The sequence below is a fragment of the Nicotiana tabacum genome, chromosome 2 (genome assembly GCF_000715075.1).
Source record: "Nicotiana tabacum cultivar K326 chromosome 2, ASM71507v2, whole genome shotgun sequence".
Taxonomy (NCBI): Eukaryota; Viridiplantae; Streptophyta; class Magnoliopsida; order Solanales; family Solanaceae; genus Nicotiana; species Nicotiana tabacum.
Genome location: NC_134081.1, coordinates 63,869,197 through 63,890,612, shown reverse-complemented (window position 1 = coordinate 63,890,612; position 21,416 = coordinate 63,869,197). Strand labels below are relative to the sequence as shown.

Below are 21,416 nucleotides of genomic sequence, written 5' to 3'. Positions count from 1 at the left end.
ACCTGTGTTTATTACTCATTTGAGCAATATTTATGGTGTTCCTGTTACCTTGCTGTTTAAATCACTAGTTGATTGATGTTATTATTACTGCTATTTATTTTATATTATTTTTGTATGCTATATTGCACAGGTTATTAGACTAGTGAGTGTCTTAACTGTACTCGTCTCTACTCCATTGAGGTTAGTCTTGATACTTACTGAGTACCGATCGTGGTGTACTCATACTACACTTTTGCACATTTTTGTGCAGAACCAGGTATTGGATATATCAGACTTGAGCAGAGTTAAAGCGGGATCGTAAGGATTCAAGGTAGAGTTGCTTGGTCGTCGTAGTCCCTTGGAGTCTTTTCATTTCATTATACTGTTAATTTTTAATCAAATAGTATTGTATATTCGGTCCTCGTGATCATTCCATGTAGTCAGTTAGAGCTCGTGACTCAGTACTACCAGTCTTGGGAGGTTGTACATTCATATTTGTTCCGCTGTTAGTTTTGGTTATTTATTTAATTTAAAAAAATGGCTTCAAAATGTTATAGAAATCGGCTTACCTAGTCTTAGATACTAGGTGCCATCACAACGCCTGTGGTGGGATTCTTTTATTTGCAGCGTCATATTCAAATCATATGTAATTGCCATTATTTTTAACATCAAATGTAATATATACACAAACTCATAAGATCTTATATCTTCCACTAGACCTTTTGCCAGTGCTTTCTCCTGATAATTTGAACCCTCATTTGCAAGAACTCCAAGTACATGAATAATTGATAAGAATAAAGAAATAAAGTTATGCAATGTCTTAAAGTGAGATCTCCAACGGGTATCACCTGGTCTTTGAAGTCCAAGTTCTTGATTTATTCCACTTCATGTATGAACTTCACCAAGCACTAATAACTCATCTAATTTTTCAGCTTGATCATCTCTAAGTATCTCCCTACGCTTATAAGAACCTCCAACAACATTCAAAACATTAGCAATAATGTCAAAAAAATTATTTATATCATGGTATTTCTTTGCAACAGCTACAAGAGTCAATTGCAATTGATGAGCAAAGCAATGTGCGTAATATGCCGAAGGATTATCTTTCAGAATCAAAGCTTTAAGACCATTGATTTCTCCTTGCATATTACTAGCTCCATCACACCCTTGTCCACGTATTAACGATGAACTCAATGAATGTTGTAAAAGAAAAGAATTTATTGCTTTTTGTAATGCATGTGCAGTTGTATCTTTAACATGAACAAGACCAAGGAATCGCTCAATAAGTTCACCCTCCTTGTTGACATAGCGCAGAATAAGAGCCATTTATTCCTTATGAGATATCTTTAGACTCATCAACTAATATCCCAAAAAAATCCCCATTCAAGTCTTCAATAATTGCTTTCGCCGTTTCTTTGCACAAGAATTAACATCTTTTTGAATATCAGGATAAGTCATGGTATTATTTTTTGGAGCTTTTTCTAATACCACATTTTTTACATCTTCCTTCCTATCTGCATACCATTTTAAGAGATCTAAAAATGATCTCTTCTTGTAGAAGTTACACTATCATCATGACCCCGAAAAGGCATTCCTTCTTTCAAAAGACACCTTATCACATCAATTGAAGCATTCAAGCGAACTCGATGTTCACTTATTATTTTCTCAGATTGCTTGTCCAAAGATGTTAGAATAGATTCTGCTTGATTCATTAAATCTAGTATCATTTTGAAACATCGATTATGAACACTATTCACGTCACCCACATGTGATTTAAGCCTTTCTAAACCTTTATTCCAACCTCTAAAACCATCCGTTGTGAAAGCATACCTACCTTTTTTCCATATCCTCCAACCTCATTTTTAAATAAGTAACAATATAAACAAAATATTACATCTTGTTTAATGCTATATTCTAACCATTGAGAACATGAAGTTTTAAACTATTAAGGATTAAAGTGACGCATTATTCCTTCAAAATCTCTTTTTGGAAAGACAAAACCACGAGGTTGACAAGGTCCATTTTGTATATAATTTTTTCTTACTCGGTCACGTAAATTAGGTGGATATGCTGAAATTGGTTTTCTTTCAGCGGGATCAGGCTCATAATCCAACACTTTATCCGATGCTTGGGAAGGATTAATATTGTTACTAATAACTGGACATGGAGAACTTGACAAAGGAGAGCCAGAAGAAACTGCAGAAACTTGAGCTTTGTAAAAACTCGTGATCATATCGACTTTTGCTAGAAGACCCTAAAAATCATAAAACACAAATTACACTTCAAGTTGTATGTTTTACAATGCTATAAAAACCTATTCTTTATCTTCTTTGACATAGTTCAATTTGTAAACTTAGTCTAGCTAGCTAGTATATATAGTAAAGTCAATTCAATTTGTTTGTCTCACAAAGAGACCCCTTTATAAAAAGATTAAAAGAAGAAACTGAACCAACATTGGAAGCATTCAAAGTGTTAAAATGCCACTACATATGAAAGTTTTCTTCTTAATAAGGCCAACGGATATGAAAGTATTATATTCTAAAAGGTAGAATAACTTTTTTATTCATGACTAAGAAACAATCATGTGGTCCTATTCTTATTAAAACTAATAATCTTGCTTCCCACGTTTATTATATAAAATATAATGATAATCATCAAATTATTATTCTAATAATTATCTTACTTACGATTTGTCTTCACATCACCCGACCTACTAATAATAAGTACATATCAATGGTGTTGTCATATAGCACTATTTCTGAGTAGTATCCATGTGAATGTAAGTTGGTCTCACTAAGAAACTAAAAACAAGAAAGTAGGACCACATACCTTGTCTGTCGGCTTGTCTGAGAATCCAAGTCTGAACTTTTGAAAAGTACAAAAGCACAAATTGACAAAGAGAATGAAGTTCAAAATGTGGGACAACACTAGAATCAAAGATTAAAAATCAGATTTTGTATAAATTGTCAAATATAAAATATTAGAGGAAAACATGAAGAAAACAAATCAGGAAAGAAGAATTAAAGAAGAAAGAAGGGTCTAACTTCTAAGGGAGAAAGAGCATACACTGATACACAACGAGAGTTGGAGGGTGTCCGGCTCCGGCAGATGGTGGTAGTAGCGATCAACAGAGGCATAACCCTAGCTTTTTTTATTTGGGAATTGAGAAGAAGAGAAGACGTGTTTTTGTTTAAGGATGTTTTTGTTTAGAGAAGGATTTGTTTATTAGAAAGAGAAAATGTCTTATGTTTTATTTATTAAAAAGAATAAATTTTAGTTTAAAGGAAGTCAAAGTGTCGTTTGGAGTTGTTTGAGAATTACGACGTCGTTTAGTTTGTGCTTTCTTAAAAAAATTATAAAAAATAACAAAATAGCACACTACTTTCAGCGGGATTCGAACCCGTGTGTTCTCCCATCGAACCCAGAACTCTTACCATTGAACCCAGACCCCTTTTGTTACTAGGTTCGGCATGATATATTTATATAGAAATAATAAATTTTTCAATACAAATACAGGCCTTGAAGTCCCTTTTTTGTCTATTGTTACTACTGTTTAATCTTTCGGACAATACTATATTTTGTTCAGACCTTGTAATTAATACTTCATAGAGTTCATATACTCAGTGACATCAGATTTTGGATGATTTCAGTTGTATTGTCATTATGACTTTATTTATTTATTTATCCTATTCCGCTATTTGAGAATTTTCCTTATCATTATTGAAGTTTATTTTCACATATTTGTTGTTGGTTTGCCTAGCAAGCGATGTTAGGTACCATGACGACTCTAGTGGGATTTTGGGATCGTGACAAACTCTATTTCTATCCTTAAGTTCTCAATTGTAGAACCAGGAACTCTATCATCCTATCTTTGAGTTCTCAATATATTGTAGAACCACAAACACCATAACTCCATCTTTGAGTTATCAGGTATAGAAGAACCACAAATTCAATAATTACGGTCAATTGGCCAAATGGGTATCTCAGTGAATCGAAGAAACTTTTATATGAAATGTCAATGTCAATGTCTGAGATAGAGGTGAGTATCTGTCGGTTTGATTAGGTTGTGAATGTTATCGGTTTGACATATCAGTTATCGATTTATAAATATGGCAAACCGAACTGATAAGATATTAGTTATCGGGTAGCGGTTAATCAATTATCGATCGTTATCGGTTCGATTATCTATTTACCCGATAAGATAACTTAATTTAGATGAAAAAGCATATTGTATAACGCTAATTGATCTTACAACCTTGATCTCCTTTAATTATGTTTTAAAGAGTAAACAAAAGTTTCATGGACACATGTCTACCCTCGTCAAAAAGTTTGTTCAATTGCATACAATAAAATTTGCTCAAATGTACTTCATATATTCACACACGAATGAACATCAATGGGATTATGAAATAAAAGAGGATGACTTCACCATATTAACTTGCATCCTACGAAGATAATGACTAAGAATCAATTATTAATTTATTCATCTAACGCAACAATGTTCTATTGTATAAGAGCGAAATATCAGATAAAATGATATCATGAAATGCACTTATCCAACAATTGTAGCATGAACAACAACATATTTTGAAAAGGTGGCACGTATACTCCAGGCTATTCAGAAGGATCTATTAGGAGTACTAATAGAGAATGAATCCCTAAGGTGACTTTACATAATTAAGAGTAAAATTATAATTTTGATAAAGGTTGCTGGCATTAGTGTTTTAAAAGGCATTTTTGGAATTCGCCCCTAGGCGGGGTACTTGCAAAACGCCCTGGGGCTCATGTATGGGGCTTAGTTCTATGAGGCTTACGCCCCAAACGCCCGACCGTGCGCCTTAAACACGCCTAACGCCCAACGCTCGGGGCTCGCCTAACAGTTTTAACGCAAATCACGTGTCGAATTTTCTAATTAATATCGTTGACCTTTAAAATACTTTAACAAATTAATGACAAAAGTTTTATTCATCGATAGAAATATGAAGATTGAGCATAACTCTAATAATGAGACATAGTATTGTGAATTTATATCTTCACTTGTTATTGGTCGTGTCTTAGTTCATTTGCCCTTCCTTGTTATACACTTTTATTAATTTGATATCTTAAACTAATTTGTATTTATTCATGAAGGAGTAATATTTTAATTATCGTACTAATAAGATTTTATTAATTATTTACTTTTAGGAAGGTAAAATGTGGAGTTTGATCATTTTTTTTAAAGAAATTGTAAGTTTTTAATTATTTGAAAGTTAAAGTCGTTATACATGATTTGTATGCATTAGTTACACTTAAGAATCATGCTAGATTTTTTTTTCTATGAGTTCCTTTAGTTTTCTTTTAATTTTTAACTTTTAATTTATATTTTATATTTTTTGTGTTATTATGTTATTTTATTAATTTATAAATTAAAATTTTTAAAGATCCATGGGACTTACGTCCCCCTCCCCCCCCTCCCCTCCAGGCTTACGTCTCGCCTCATATCAAGTAAAATGCTCCGCCTCACACCCCCGCCTTTTAAAACATTGCTTGTAAGTAGCGTATAATAGATTGTTTGACTAGTTTTTTGTGGGGATGGAGCATATATATTTCACATATATTTATAATTTTATGCAATTTTACATGTTTATAAATATTTACTGTCATTATATTATTTTATAAAATATTAAAAATTAAATACCTATGGGGCTACGCCTCGCTGAGGCATATGTATAACGTCTCGCCTTACGCCCACGCCTTTTAAAATACCGATTGGGATATCAGTTAAACCGTTAATAGAATTGAGCAAACCGCGACCCGAACTGATAACTCAATAATCAAATAACACAAAATCGTTACCGAATCATTAATCCAATAATCTGATACCGATAACCCAATAATTTTTTTTTTTTATTTCGGGCTATCGATTTTGTCCGATATATGCCCACCCCTAATCTGAGAAGAATGTAATGCCTTGAATTCGATGATACAAGGCTGTAAACATTGATGATTTTAACTTGTATTTTAGCATTATAGCTGCGAGGAATATAGCGTCCTAGAATGCCATAATTTTAGGTTATGTTACTGAAAGAACAACGAGCTCGTACGCAATAATAATTTAGAATTTTCCGTGTAAGAAGAAGAAGGTAAAGTTTCAAGCGTTTAATTTAGGAGTAAATTTATGCAACTAAAGTAGTTAAATTTTAATTACTTTTGGAACAATGGCTAAATCTTAGCTAGCGTTTGGCCATATATTTTCAAATTTATTCTGAAAAATTTGATTTGGGTGAAGTTTGGTTTGAAGATGAAAATGTGTTTGGACATCTGTTTTGGGTGAAGTTTGGTTTTGAAAAACATAAAACATGACTTATACCCACAAGTTCTAAAAATTATCATAAATACCCAACAGTATCATTATCAATAACATTCATTATATTATCGCAAACCATAGTCCTGAATATAAATAAATTTGATACAAAATTATCATTTTTGTAATGAACTACATGATACACTATCAGATGATCGAGAAGACGAAGCAGTATCGTTACAAAATAATAAATGGTAGGCTCTTTTATAAAATACAAAACTTTGGGGTAATTTTTAAAAAAATATAATAGTGATATTTTGGCCAAAAATCAGCTATTGAGCTGGTTTTGAGTTTTGAGATTTGGCCAAAATGTAGGCAAAATCTATGGCCAAATATGTGTTTGTCAAATAAAACTCAAGTTTATTTTGACAAAATCTATGACCAAACGGGTCCTTAGTATCTGATCTAAAAAGTGGCTATTTGACTATTTCAATGGATTTGGCAATCTATAAAACTAAAACCCAAAACCAACACTAAAAATTTAAAAATGGAACAAACCAAATTTAAATGTAACTTTTAGACTCCTTGATTATATTCATAAATCCATTGAAATAATTTTATATGAAATAATTAACTATACTAATTCGAAGTTTTGTCCCCAAAAGAAAAACATTCTTCTCGGTTCATAGATAGAATAAACTATTTGTCTTATATTTTAAGGGAAAAAAATTATTTTTATGCTGCACATTATTCATTTAATATAGCAAACATCAAGCAAGTCAAAATTTTTACTTTTCTTCTCGGTTTCAATTTTCTATTTTTTGGTCGATTTTCGGTTTTGTCATTTTAAAATTTTGATCAACCAGTTCGATCTTTGTTCAAATAAAAGCTTTTTGATTAATCGAAAAAGCAAAATTATGCATTAAACCTTTAGGTTTAGCCCAATCAATACTCCTCTGTGCATAAAAGCGCAACACCTTAGCCTTTACTTTTTAACCTATCAACCCATCTCTGGTCAATCCAAAACAACCTCAATTCTTTTTTTTTTCCTCTCACAGAAAATAAAAAATAAAAGTAATTGTTTGAGGTTTCCCCGCTTCATGAACTAAAAATACAATGAAAATGATTGACAAGAATGGTCATGCAAGAGGTTGGTCTTAGCCAAATGTCCCCGTAATTAGCGGTATTTAAAAAATAGCATTGGATTCGCGCATACAGTTATTACTCTTCAGAGATTTCTCTACCGGTAGTAGAGTGTATACTATACTTACTCTACCTATCTGTTAAATTGTTCATCAAAGTCTACCCTTCTGGCATGATATTGTGCTTGTTAAATTGTTCACCAAAATTTATCAGATTAGCGTGAATTTGTGTTATTTGCATTTCGTCTATTTGTTAAATTATTCATAACTTTTCCCAATTAGCATGATTTTGTGCTTGTCTAATTGCTCATCAAACTCTACCAGACTGGTATGATTTTGTGTTATCTGTAATCAATCTATCTATTAAATTATTCATTAAAATCTACCTGATAGGCATAATTCCTCTTTGTTGTTCAACAAAGTATTTTTCGAAAATACAATTTGGTGCAGAACAATATAATAAAATGGTAAAACTTTTAGCTATAAATATTATATTATTATATATTATTTAATACAAAATCTTACCATGCCGGTAGATTTTAGCTGAAGCCTGCACAAATTAAGAATATGAGACCTATTTATTAAATACCAATAATTATGGGGCTAATCCGTTAAGACCAGCCGCATGCGGGCCACGCGCAATTGTTTGACTTTGGTATCTACTACTTCCATTGGGCATTTTGGAGGCGAGGTGTACCGGTAGCCATTTTTAACCCGTTTAAACTTTATCCACAACTTATAATATATTTAAAGATTTGCTAATTCATTCAAACTTTAGGACTAAGGGTGTGTTTGGTATAACAAAAAATATTTTCGGTAAAAAATATTTTCCAAAAAAATATTTTCTTGAAAAATAAGTAGTAATATTACTCATTTTTCGGTATTTGGTACGCAAATTAAAGAAAATAACTTCTAAAGAGTATTCATAAATAATTTAGTTACAATAAATATGAAACCATAAACTTTCGAACCAACAACCTTCCGAACCCACAAATTTCATAAACTTCTGAACCGCTAAACTTTCGAACCCGTAAATTCTATAATTTCTAAACCCACAAACTTCCAAACACATAAACATTCGAACTCATAACGTTGGAACTCGTAAAATTTCGAACCTGTAAACTGAAAAATAAAAAAATCAGAACCGAAAATATGAAGAAAAAAAAAATTGCGGGGGGAGAGGGTTCAGAAAAACGAAATAAATAAATAAATTAAAATACAAAAAAAGTAAAAAAATAATTTTTTTTTGCGGGGGTGGTTGACGGGGTTGGGGTGGGTGGTACAGAAAAACGAAAAAAAAAATAAAAAATTGAAGTTGGGTGGTGTTGGGGGTTAGATGTGAGGGTATGTGGAGTTTTTGAAAAATGTTTTCCTAACTTTTTCTAGGGAAATCATTTTCCTCCAATTTCAGGAAAATGTGATATATAGGAAAATATTTTCAAACTATTTTGTGCAACCAAACAGTAGAAAATGGGAAAATACCAAACACACCCTAAGTATCCTAATTTTTTGAGCTGCTAATTTGAAATTCATGACTTGGTGTCCTAAATTTTTGAGCTACTGATTTGAAATTCAAGATTAAATGTCTTGAATTTCTGAACTATTAATTTAAAATTCAAGACATAAGATTCGAATTTCTCGATATAATTTTCGAAATTTAGGACAAGATGTCATGAAGTTGGAATCTCGAGGTTTTAACTTTAAGATACCGTGTCCTGAAGTTCGAGTGAATTGGTTAATCTTTAAATATAGGCAAAATACATAACTTACCCCTGAACTATGACCCAAATCCCTGTTGCACACTTTTTGGGAACGAATATTACTTTACACACCCAACCTTTTCAAAGTGTATCTAAGACACACTACTTTGCCCACGTGGACAGTTCGTGTTTTTCTCAACAAATGAGTCGCGTGAACAGAAGAATTTTGTGTCAAATGTCAATTTTTTTTTAGTTTTTAAATATTTTAAATTGAGTTATCTTCTTCTTTTTTTAAAATTCTGCCATGGCTACTCCTTGAGCTCCACCACCCGATCTCCTTCTTATCAAATAGATATACCACGATTTCTCACATCTCTTCTCGTTGATTAGTTTTTAGTTTTTTTTTTCCAGATCTTTTGTCGCGAAATTTAGATTAGATTCAGCAGTTAAAATTTTTTGTAGCTCCGCCAAAACCTTGCCTCAACCTTTTGCATAGAAGATCTTTTCTTTTTTGCAGAGAAGCTTAACTTGAGCTTTACCCATGGCGAAGTCGAATTTTTCGGAAGCAAGAATTTTTCAAAATTTGTTCCAACCATTAAAAATTGATTCAATTTCAGCGGAAGACGAAATTTTGGGTGTGTTTTCTGGTGATTTTTGTTAGTTAATGGTGACTTTGTTATTAAGTAAAAGGTGGAGGAAGAGGCTATGGTTTTTGATGGCGAAGAGAGAAGGAAAACAACCATGGTAGTTTAGATGGGGAAGATGAGAGGTATAACTGTAATTTTAATTATTTTATTTTTTAAATGACACGTGTCATTGTATGATTGGTGCGTAATATTACACATATTCTGAAAAACTGATTAAGAAAAAGTAGTGTCTTAAATATACTTTGAAAAGTTTGATTATGTAAAGTAATATTCGTTCCCAGAAAGTGTGTAATAGATATTTGGGGCATAAGTGAGGTGACAACTTATATATTTTAACTTAAAATATATTATAAACTCTCAATATATTTTAAATAACGTGCATATAAATGACTGCCATTTCCACGTATTTTGGTGGTTCTTAAGCCCGTAGGATTTTAAGCATTCGTAATTGGGGCAATGTTATACATCAGACTCGAAGGCCCAAACCAGATTTTTCCGAATCGCAAGTCAAAGCAAAACTCGTGGGCAGACAACTTGCATGAAGTTTCCCCATCTTCCCAAATTTATATTTTTCTCCAAACTAAATAGTTTAGGGTTTATGCTTCTCTGTTGCTGTATACTAGTGCTTACCGCTGATTAAAATCCTCCACCTTTTCCAATATACAGATTCTTCCTCGGTGTTTTTGTGTAAGCTTCTATTATTAACAGCAAGCAACAGAAGAGGCAAAGAAGATGAAGTTGGATGTTAACGTTTTGAGATACCTTTCTAAAGATGATTTCCGGGTCCTTACTGCCGTTGAGATGGGCATGCGCAATGTCTCTACCCTTTCCACTTTTTGCATTCTATTTACTTAATTTTTTTTTCTTTTCAATGTATAATCTTTTTTTTTTTTTTTTTTTCCCAGCATGAAATTGTGCCTTCTGAGCTCATTGCCCGTATTGCTTCCCTCAAGTTAGTCCTTTTTTGTTTCACTTAATACAAGTACATTCTCTCTTGTCGCGTTGATATATTAGTAATTTTTTTTGTACTTTTATTCTTTTAATTATATTTAGGCATGGGGGCTCATATAAAGTGTTGAAGAATTTGCTAAAGCACAAATTAGTCCATCATGACGCTTCTAAATGTGAGTGTTAGCTTTGTTTTTAACTATTTGTTTGTACCTTTTTTGTGAGCTGCCATTTATTCTGAATTTTGTTTCTTAACGTTGCTGTATAGATGATGGATTTCGACTCACCTACCTTGGTTACGATTTTCTTGCAATCAAAACTATGGTTAATCGTGGTGTATTTAATGGAGTGGGTCGTCAACTTGGCACTGGGAAAGAGTCTGGTAACAATCTTTTGTCTGTATATTCTTGTGTTTTACTTTTTTTTTTCTTCTTGTTACTTTGTAATTTACACTATCATGTTCTTAACTATCCATTTTTCCAATAGATATTTTTGAGGTCGTAAAGGAAGATGGCACAGTTCTTGCGATGAAGTTACACAGGCTCGGTAGGGTTTCATTTAGGGCAGTCAAAGCAAAACGTGACTATTTGAGGCATCGTAGCAGCTATAATTGGCTCTACTTATCGCGGCTTGCTGCCTTGAAAGAGTTTGCATTTATGAAGGTAATTGCACTTCTCTAATTTGCCTTATTGTCTTAGTGTAAGCTCAAAGAAGCTCACCGTAGGCACTTCGCCCCTCTTAGGCTGCGCTTCAGTGTAGGCAAGGTTCTAAGGCGTGTGTCTCATTGCCATAAATTCTTAGTTGCACTATTTTTAACTAAGCTCACACTTTAGTTGCGCTTTGCGCTTAAAGCCTTGATAGACCAGGAGCACTTTTTAACGCTTTTCTCCTTTGACAACACTAATTGTCCTTGAATTTGGAGATTTGTTTTGATATTTAGTGCTCGTGTAAGCAGGCACTAGAAGAACATGGATTCCCTGTTCCAAATGCTGTCGATTGCAATCGGCATTGTGTGATTATGTCACTTGTACCAGGCTATCCACTGTAAGTGCTGCCAACTTTTTTGAAATTCCATCTTGGTGGGTCTACAGTCTGGTGATGCTGTTGTTTTACTTTATATTGTGTATGCTAAACTTAATTTTCAGATGTCCACTTGTTTTTTGTCTTAAGCTATAACTATGGCCATAAATTCCACTTTCCCTTTATACTTCTCTCTAGGTCCTGATTCCTTCTCAGGGAATAGGATGCATCTGTGGTAAGAGATATGATAACGATTTTTTGGATCAGTTTTGCTTTGACTTTGTTTAAGAAGTTTGAGGGGAGTAGGCCGTTTCTGAAAGTTTTTAGTCCATCATCAAGCTTTAGTGCCGTTGAAGAAGAAATTCAATGGCGATGAAGATTTTTCTAATGGTCTTTTTAGTTCTGGGGTCCTTCGTCATTGGTTATCTGTAGAACTAGATATTAGTAATTTCTTTAAACTTCTGTGAACTAGGTGTTATTTACCTAGCAGTACATATGCAATGCTTTGTCAATGCCTAGTTTCACAATATTAGTCACAAGAATGCGATAAAATGAGGATTACTTATTTCTAATCACCATCATAGCTTGAAAAAATATATTCTGTTTGTGGTATTGGAGGTTCTGCATAACCATTATGTCTCAGTAATTGAGTGTTTCATATAGTAGCATAGAATTCTACATAGCTTGCTTCATAGGAGTTATCATGTTCTATGTTTTCATTTCTTCAAGGATAATCGCCTTAAAAAATGGTATGTTAGAGTCACGGACCTTTGCATGATCAATTATGTGTCTAAACTGGCCTTTGGAAGCTTAAGTAAGTTGGTAGTCCTAACTTTTCTTCCCAACTACTATTTGGGGATTCTCGCTCCTGCACAAACTCTATAATCTTGCTAGTCTATTTTGTGCTTATAGTAACAGCTCCTTGTAAGATACACGGAATACTCTATCTAATAGCATTATGAGAAGGGAAAAGGGCCAAATATACCTCTCTACTTTTATATATTGTCTATATTTAACCTCTGTTATACTATCGGGCCAAATTTACCCCTACCATTATACTATCGGGCCAAATTTACCCCTACAATCAGCAAACTTTTAAAAATACCCCTTAATCTGTTAAGTAATCCAAAATCTCCCAAATTCCTTTTATTTAAATCACTTGTTGTTCTTCTTGGTCCACTATTTTTGAAATAATTGACATTTACCTGCTTCCTGAATTAGAGAAAAAAAAAATAAGAGAAAAAATATTAAATAATACAACCGAATAAACAAAGTATAGTAAATTGAAAAATCTAAATTAGGTAGCTTTTCTAAATTCTAAAATTATTTACAACATCCCAATTTTAATGAATTCGTTGCAACAAATGTATGGAGACTTTGCAAGTATTAGTGATTGAAGTTGAAGTTCCTCAGAGACTTTACATTGTCTAATTCAACTTTGCTTTAATTAAATGTCTACACATTGTGCACTCTTAAGTTAGTCGATTGAACTCTATACTAACTAGGCAATGACAAAATATATTTGAATATACATGTACATACACGATGATTAGCTGCATATAATACACAATAAATAGACCCACTAAATTCTACGATGTGTATATGATTGAAAAATAAATAAAATTATAAACCAATTTTATTTATTACAAGAAGAGAAATTGGTGCATTGGTAATTAAAAAAAATATTATGAATAATTTGTATAGTCTAGTAACTTTAGCATTCACATTAATAGCAATTTTTGAAAATAATGGAGCAAGAAGAACAACAAGTGATTTAAATAAATAGAATTTGGGAGATTTTGGATTACTTAACAGATCAAGGGGTATTTTTAAAAGATTGCTGATTGTAGAGTAAATTTGACCCGATAGTATAACGGTAGGGGTAAATTTGGCCCGGTAGTATAACGGAGGTTAAATGTAGACAATATATGAAAGTAGAGGAGTATATTTGGCCCTTTTCCCTTATGAGAATATTGTTAAGCTGTAATAACAATTGTTATGTAGGTCCTAAACCTTAGAAAAACAGATTTTTGATCTTCGACTATGTGTGCATTATTGTCGTATTATTGGTTTCTTCCTAGAAATGCTGTCGGTAAAACTTATTATGATGGTCAAAATAGTGTGCAGGTTAAGGAGCTGCAAAACCCAGACGTGGTTTTTGAAACAATCATTGGTGCTGTTGTTCGTCTGGCAGAACACGGGCTTATTCACTGCGATTTTAATGAATTTAACATAATGGTATCTTATGATCTTTCCTTGATTTACTTGAAGCTATCATTATATTTAACTGCTGTATTTTTTTTCTTGTGAGCTTGGTTTGCTGAGGGTGCAACTAGGATATGTTGATTTCATTTTTCAGTTCTTTGCCCTTTTCAATTGCTCTGAATTTAGTCATATAGGCTTATACTAGACCTGTTTATCAGTTTTCTGATTTTCCTTGTATTAATTAATTGGATTGCAGATTGATGATGATGAAAAGGTTACCATGATTGATTTCCCGCAAATGGTGTCAGTCTCTCATCCTAATGCCCAAATGTAGGATACTGTACCATTTTATTCCATCTAAATACCATTCGAAGTTCTATTATTCTGTTTTGTTTCCCCCCCTTTATTTGGATCATTGCGTGCTGAGGATTATTATGCGTTGTTAGCAAAATTGTTTGCTACTGATACAATTTTCTATATTCCAGGTATTTTGACCGTGATGTGGAGTGCATCTACAAGTTCTTTGAAAAGCGGTTAGTGAATTACTCTATTCTGTTTAATTGTACTTGTTCATTTGTTTGACCAAGAAACTATTGTGAACACTTCTTCCACTTTATGATGTATTTCTGCGACTTATCATTTGAATTCACTTTTTTATCAAGATAGGTATTTTGGTGCTGTTACATATGTTTTTTGGGATGCTAAATTTTCCTTTGAAATGTGAGCTCATACTTATTTCTCTCACCTATCTTTAGGTTCAATATGTTATTTGAAGAAAATGAAAATGATTCTGATGGTTCAGAGGCTGAAATGGATGAAGTTGGACGGCCCCAGTTCTCTGAAATAAACAAAAATAGCGGTTTCTTGGACAAAGAACTTGCTGCCAGTGGTTTTACAAGAAAGGATCAAAATGAGTTGGAAAAGGTACAATCAAACTACTGTTTTTGGCTGAATTGCATTAAAAATTGTTAACCTTATTAGGAAAAAAAGAAGCTTCTTGGATATAGCTTTCTTCCACTAAGAAGGGAAACAAATGAAGAAAACTATGTTTAGATTGAATGACTTATCCTGGGACTTATATTAAGCTATCTGTCGTATTGTTCTGGAACGTTAACTTTGAATATTGCAACTGTGTGACAAATGTGATTGATGCTATCTGTTGATGATATTTGCCTGAGTTGGATTATGAGTGTTTAGTACTTGATTCCACACGATGCAAAGTGATGAATGCAAATTATAGTCTTAGTTATGACAACCCTAGAAGGTTTATACTGTAGTGAATGGTGAAATTTAGAATAAGGATCTGAGAATGGGGTGGAAACATTGATCATCAGCAAAATTTCTAATTACAATGACTTCATAAAAAAAGATTTAATTATCATGGTCATGTTTTTCTTTGAAGTCCTTAGGGAGTCCTTTATGGTTTGCCTATCAATAAATAATGGAGTTACTTTGGAGGACTGCTTGAGAAGTGCGAAGAAGGAATAAATCTCATAATCATGCAAAGAGTATAGGTTATAATGCAATTTCTCGTGTAATTCCATGTTAGGTAGCTAAGAGAATGCTAAGATCTAAGATATGACCTCTTTCCCTTGAAATCAATGATAAAGTGTACATAATTTTACTTATAAATATACCATTGGATATAATACTAGCATATTTAAATAAAATACTCAAAGTAGAAGAAGTTAAAAAATGTATTAGTCATCAACTTGAGGGCATTTTAGTCTATATATGGAAATGTGTAAAATTTCTTCAAGCTACCTCATGGAGTTTAACAACAGAGGAGGTTGATGCTGTGATTATAATAAATCGGAACTGAGATTTTTGCATCCCTGTAAACAATAGAGAAGGTCTTTTTATTGCAGAAATATGGAGAGGAAGCTGTTGTAGTGAACCATGAAAATACATTAATGATAAATGTCGTGCACACTTCCTTTGAACATGGACGGCATGAATGTCCTCGGTCATTACAATGTCCTCCCTGAAACTAGAGAAGTTACCTCTTTTCTTTCGTGTCATGTCTGATTAGATAGATCCATTGACCTGCAACTGTATCTATTTGTGTATTGTTTAGAAAATGCTTACGCTTAACGATATTTCTGTTAAATATCAATTTGTTTGGATTGTATTCACCAGGTATATGCTAAGGATGATTTCACCACCTCTCTAGTTGAATGTTTTTACGGCGTGTGTGTTCACTTAAACAGTGTCTTTGTATCATGAAAAGAAGACTCATTTAGTGTCTGTTAGAGACAATATTCAGCCAGTTTTTGTACCTCGTATTCTCTACATGGCTAAGTGAATAGCCCTTTCTTCCCTTTTCTGTGATAATGCATATGTACGAAGTGTTGTTGTTTGGCTTGACAAGATTGTGGTAATGCTGATAATTCTTATTGCAGCTGCAGGATATCCTGCCATTTGAATGTGAATCGCCTGTTGTACTTGACTTTCTAGTTATTATTTACTTTGTTTGCAGTTAACTGAGGCAGAGCTTGACATGTATTCAGATTCTGATGATGAAAGAACCAGTGATGAAGAAGATGAAGACATGAACGAGACAAACATCAAGCAGCTTGAATCCTTGCAGTTGGAGAAGGTAGTTCCCCTTTCTCTCTAAGAAGGAAAGAGCGAAGAGACAGAGACCTGTAGTGATCTCATATTAAAGTCATAAGTTGAAATGTTTCTGGTGCTTTTGGTTGATAAGGGGATATGGGACCTAGTTATCTACACTATTTTTTGTTACTGCAACATGGTAATGTGCGATAAAACCAAAGTTGGAACATTTTTTATTTTTTTTGAGTTTCACTGGAAATATGGAACATAAAGATGATCCTCAAACAGCTCTTTTGTAAAGCAAAATAAAAATAGATTAGTGCAGTTGAGCCATCTTTGTAAATACTTTGGACACTTTCTTGATAGGTTGTTAATGAAATTTTATTAACTTAAAAGCTTTCATGTAAAGCAAAAGCAGGAGAGTCAAGCTTTGATGCTTTCTGGGTTGTCTGGACTGGACGGAATAGCCAGGTGTTTTGATGGAATATCAACTCCTAACACTCCCTTAAGGCTAGATGTCGTTTACTTTTATTTAGTTGGCAAAATCTATCTGTTGTAACTTGCCCTATAAATTTTCTGGACTTTATCAGCTCCCTAGCAGTTTTAGGCATATATAGCGGCGCTGTTTCTCCCTTTTTGCAGTCCTTATCTTTTGTAAAACTTATATCTTCTTGATGCCAATTAATGAAACTATTTACGTCATTAAAAAGAGCAGGAGAGTTGAGCCATCTTGACATATTTTACATAATAATGTGAGATCTTTTTTTAAAATTGCTTGTAGTTCGAGACATAATCTAATTAGTACAAGTCTTTCTAGAAAACCTCCTAAACCATTGCGATTGTCTGCTGTAGAAGTTTTACAATTCACTGTGAAAACTTTTGCTGAAAAATTGCTTTGATTAGTCATAACTATATGTCTATTTATGATGAGAGTTCACTGGTAGACTGGCAATTAATTTTGGCATGGTACTGGACATTACCCTTATAGCTGTTTATGTAAATCAGATATCCCTGAAACATTAGTGTTAAGTTGCCTCTTATCAGTTACCATAGTATTGTTGACTCACCAGATTTCTGCAGCATATTAATGTAGGATATTTTATCACCACCCAACAGAATAGGATGTGCTTGCTACAATAATCATTTTTTCCTAATTTCTGAGTAATATCATACATTATCGAGCCTTTGCCTATCTTATTGAATAAACTAAGGATGCATATTCCACCATATCTCTGTGGCAGGTGTGTCGGCTTATATTTCTCACGCAGATGAAACAATGTGCGAGAATTCCCATGTCTTTTGGCACTTACTAATGATATTTATTCTTGCAGGAGGACAACAATCATCAAGTTGCGGATGAGCATGATGATAATCATCAAGTTGGGGATGAGCATGATCCTGAGGATGATGGAGAGGCTGAGTCTGAAGATGATGCCGAACTTGTGAAGAGCCTGAGCAAGCAGAGGAGGAAGGCCATTCAAGCTGCCCATCGGGGGAAGAGGAACTTTGCCTCCAGGAATACATACAAGGACAAAGGTGGGAAATCCTCACAGAGTTCAAAGGTCCATAAGCAAGTGAGTGGCTGGTAAAGTACAGGAACCCCTGGAGGAGTCACTCACTGGTAAAGAATATGGAAACTTTTCATTGCAAGATGGTTGTCTGCTATTCAGTATCTTTTGAAGGCCAATTAACGAAGTATATGATACCTCTTATTTCTTTGGCGCTAAGGTGTTGAAGGAATAGCCTGTAGAGGAGCTATCACTAAGGTACTTAATAACACAGTTTTGACTTGGATATGCATGTCCTAAATGTCTGTCTTGTATATTTGAAATTTTGGTAGCATGTTTGGCAGAACATAAAGGCTTAAGATTGTTAATGTACTTGTTATTTAAAGACTAAATTAGAAACAGTTTGTAGGTATGAAGAACTACGTAGACATTCTATTGTTGGTCATACTTATGCTATTTGATATTTGAATGGAGGGAAAAATACTTGTGCTTCTTGGATGTATCGGATAGTTGGGCGACAACTTGCACTAGTTTAGTAGCGCAACAGCTGAGTAAAAGCTCCATGATCACAGTATGGTCTGCTGGAGACAGATGAAATCCCCTTCCAAAAGTTGAATTTCAAGGCTAAGAATCATGTTCCTCATTCCCCTTGTTGACTGTTTGGGTTGAATTTTATTTGAGGTTCAATTTTCAGTTGGTCATCTCTTCATTCACAAAATTACTCTAACTTCTTCACTGTAAAAAAAATACTTTAAATTCTCGTGAAGATGTTCTGCGTAAACAACCTCTCTACCTTCAAGATAGGGGTAAGGTCTTCGTACACACTATATTGAAATTGGCAAAAGTACCACATCGGTGGATGACAATTTTGAATGAGAATTTCACCCTATAAAAGGAGGCCTAATGTTTAGGATTTAAATACACCTCTCATTTGCCTTTTATCTTCTTAAGGCATTTGTATCTTCTCTCTTTAGTATTATTTCACTTGTAATTTTGGAGTGGAATAAAATATTGATTGTGTCCGAGGAAGTAGGCAAAATTGGCCGAACCTCGTAAATTCTGGTGTTCTTTTATTGTTGTCTTATTGTCTTGTTTATTATTTAGTGGTTGTCATAATTTTTGGTATAGTAGTTGTGACTCATTCACACTATATACATTTGGCTTCCGCAACAATTGGTATCAGAGCCAAGGTACTGTCTAAGTATGCTCTGTGGTTGCAGCATAGTCTGATCTTCCACATCAGAAAAGATCTATCTTGGTAACTGAGTCAAGGTTCTATCTGAGTATGCTCTGTGGTTGTAGCTTAGTCTGATCTTCCACACCAGAAAGAAAATAATCTTGATTTGTGTCGTCAGCTACTAAATAATATTTGTGTCAAAATGGGAGACAGTAAACAAGAAGAATCTACATCAAGTGTCAATAATACGTCATCGTTGGCATCTTCGCTTATGACAAGAATTGTGTCAAATGCGAAATTTGCGGTAGAAATTTTTGACGGGTCAGGACATTTTGGGATGTGGCAAGGCGAGGTTCTAGATGTTCTTTTTCAACAAGGGCTAGATCTTGCCATTGAAGAAAAGAAGCCAGATGTTATTGGAGAAGAAGATTGGAAAATTATCAATCGTGTTGCTTGCGGTACCATTCGATCCTACCTTGCTAGAGAGCAGAAATATCCATACACAAAGGAAACTTCTGCAAGTAAATTATGGAAAGCACTGGAGGATAAATTTTTGAAGAAAAACAGTCAAAATAAATTGTACATGAAGAAGAGACTGTTTCGCTTTACCTATGTTCCTGGTACCACAATGAATGAACATATCACCAGTTTCAATAAGTTGGTCACAGATTTGCAAAATATGGATGCAACTTTTGATGATGGTGACTTGGCCTTGATGTTATTGGGGTCACTTCCTAATGAGTACGAGCACCTTGAAACTACTCTACTCCATGGAAATGACGAAATTTCTCTCAGAGAAGTTTGTTCAGCTTTGTACAGCTATGAACAAAGAAAGGGAGAAAAACAGAAGGGCGGAGAAGAAGAAGCACTAATTGTGAGGGGTCGTCCTCAAAATCAAACGAGGACTAAGAAGGGAAGATCCAAGTCGAGATCTAGACCCAGCAAAGATGAATGTGCCTTTTGTCGAGAAAAGGGGCACTGGAAGAAAGACTGTCCGAAGTTGAAGAATAAGGCCAGACATAACAATGGAAAGGCCATTATGGATTCAAATGTAGCTGATTGTGATGATTCAGACTTCTCATTAGTTACAACAGAGTTATCAACATCATCAGACATATGGTTGATGGACTCGGCTTGTAGCTACCATATGTGTCCCAACAAGGACTGGTTCGTGAATTTTCAAGAAGGAGAATATGGAGTCATCCACACAGCGGATAACAGCCCTCTTACCTCATATGGCATTGGTTCAATAAGATTAAGGAGCCATGATGGAATGATCAGAACATTAACAGATGTTCGATATGTACCGGGTTTGAAGAAGAATCTCATCTCTGTGGGAGCCCTAGAATCAAAAGGGTTCAAAATCATTGCAGAAAATGGAGTGATGAGAATATGCTCCGGTGCACTAGTGGTAATGAAGGCCAATCGGAAGAACAATAACATGTACTGCTATCGTGGTAGCACAGTTATTGGGACAGCAACAGTGACATCCAGTGATGACAAAGAGGCAGAAGCAACCAGGCTATGGCACATGCGCTTGGGACATGCTGGAGGAAAATCCTTGAAAGCTTTATCTAATCAAGGATTGTTAAAAGGCGTAAAGACTTGCAACTTGGAGTTTTGCGAGCATTGTGTCAAAGGGAAACAGACAAGGGTTAAATTTGGTATAGCGATCCATAATACTAAAGGCATTTTGGATTATGTACACTCTGATGTTTGGGGTGCTTCCAAAACACCTTCATTGGGTGGGAAGCACTATTTTGTAACCTTTGTTGATGATTTTTCCCGAAGAGTGTGGGTGTATACAATGAAGAGGAAAGATGAAGTGTTGGGAATTTTTCTCAAATGGAAAACGATGGTGGAGAATCAAACAGGCAGGAGGATCAAGTGTATTCGCACAGACAATGGAGGTGAATACAAAAATGATCATTTCAATAAGGTCTGTGAAAATGATGGCATCGTCCGACACTTCACTGTCAGAAATACACCACAACAGAATGGAGTGGCAGAACGTATGAACCGGACTTTACTGGAGAAGGTACGGTGTATGTTGTCCAATGCTGGCTTGGGCAAAGAATTTTGGGCTGAGGCAATTACATATGCATGCCACCTCATTAATCGTCTACCATCTGCTGCTATTGATGGCAAGACACCATTTGAAAAATGGTATGGAAAACCTGCTGTAGATTATGATTCTTTGCACGTGTTTGGCTCAATTGCATACTATCATGTGAAAGAGTCAAAATTGGAT

At 34.2% G+C, this 21,416-nt stretch overlaps 1 protein-coding gene across 1 annotated transcript; it reads left to right on the top strand.

The window, feature by feature from the left end:
- Positions 1-10,161: 10,161 nt before the first annotated feature.
- LOC107800724 (serine/threonine-protein kinase rio2) lies at positions 10,162-18,469 on the top strand. Its single transcript, XM_016623947.2, has 12 exons — positions 10,162-10,567; positions 10,657-10,703; positions 10,805-10,875; positions 10,968-11,081; positions 11,186-11,361; positions 11,655-11,743; positions 13,840-13,957; positions 14,181-14,254; positions 14,410-14,457; positions 14,680-14,848; positions 16,404-16,523; positions 17,812-18,469. The coding sequence occupies exons 1-12, from the start codon at positions 10,484-10,486 to the stop codon at positions 18,067-18,069; spliced, it is 1,368 nt and encodes a 455-aa protein (XP_016479433.1). The 5' UTR covers positions 10,162-10,483; the 3' UTR covers positions 18,070-18,469.
- Positions 18,470-21,416: the final 2,947 nt, after the last annotated feature.

What these genes read in the sequence shown, in the direction of transcription:
- LOC107800724 (XM_016623947.2), top strand. Translation starts at nt 10,484, where the DNA reads ATGAAGTTGGATGTTAACGTTTTGAGATACCTTTCTAAAGATGATTTC. An exon ending in TTGAGATGGGCATGCGCAAT is followed by an intron (nt 10,568 to 10,656) that starts GTCTCTACCCTT and finishes TTTTTTTCCCAG; the next exon opens with CATGAAATTGTGCCTTCTGA. An exon ending in AATCCTTGCAGTTGGAGAAG is followed by an intron (nt 16,524 to 17,811) that starts GTAGTTCCCCTT and finishes TTATTCTTGCAG; the next exon opens with GAGGACAACAATCATCAAGT.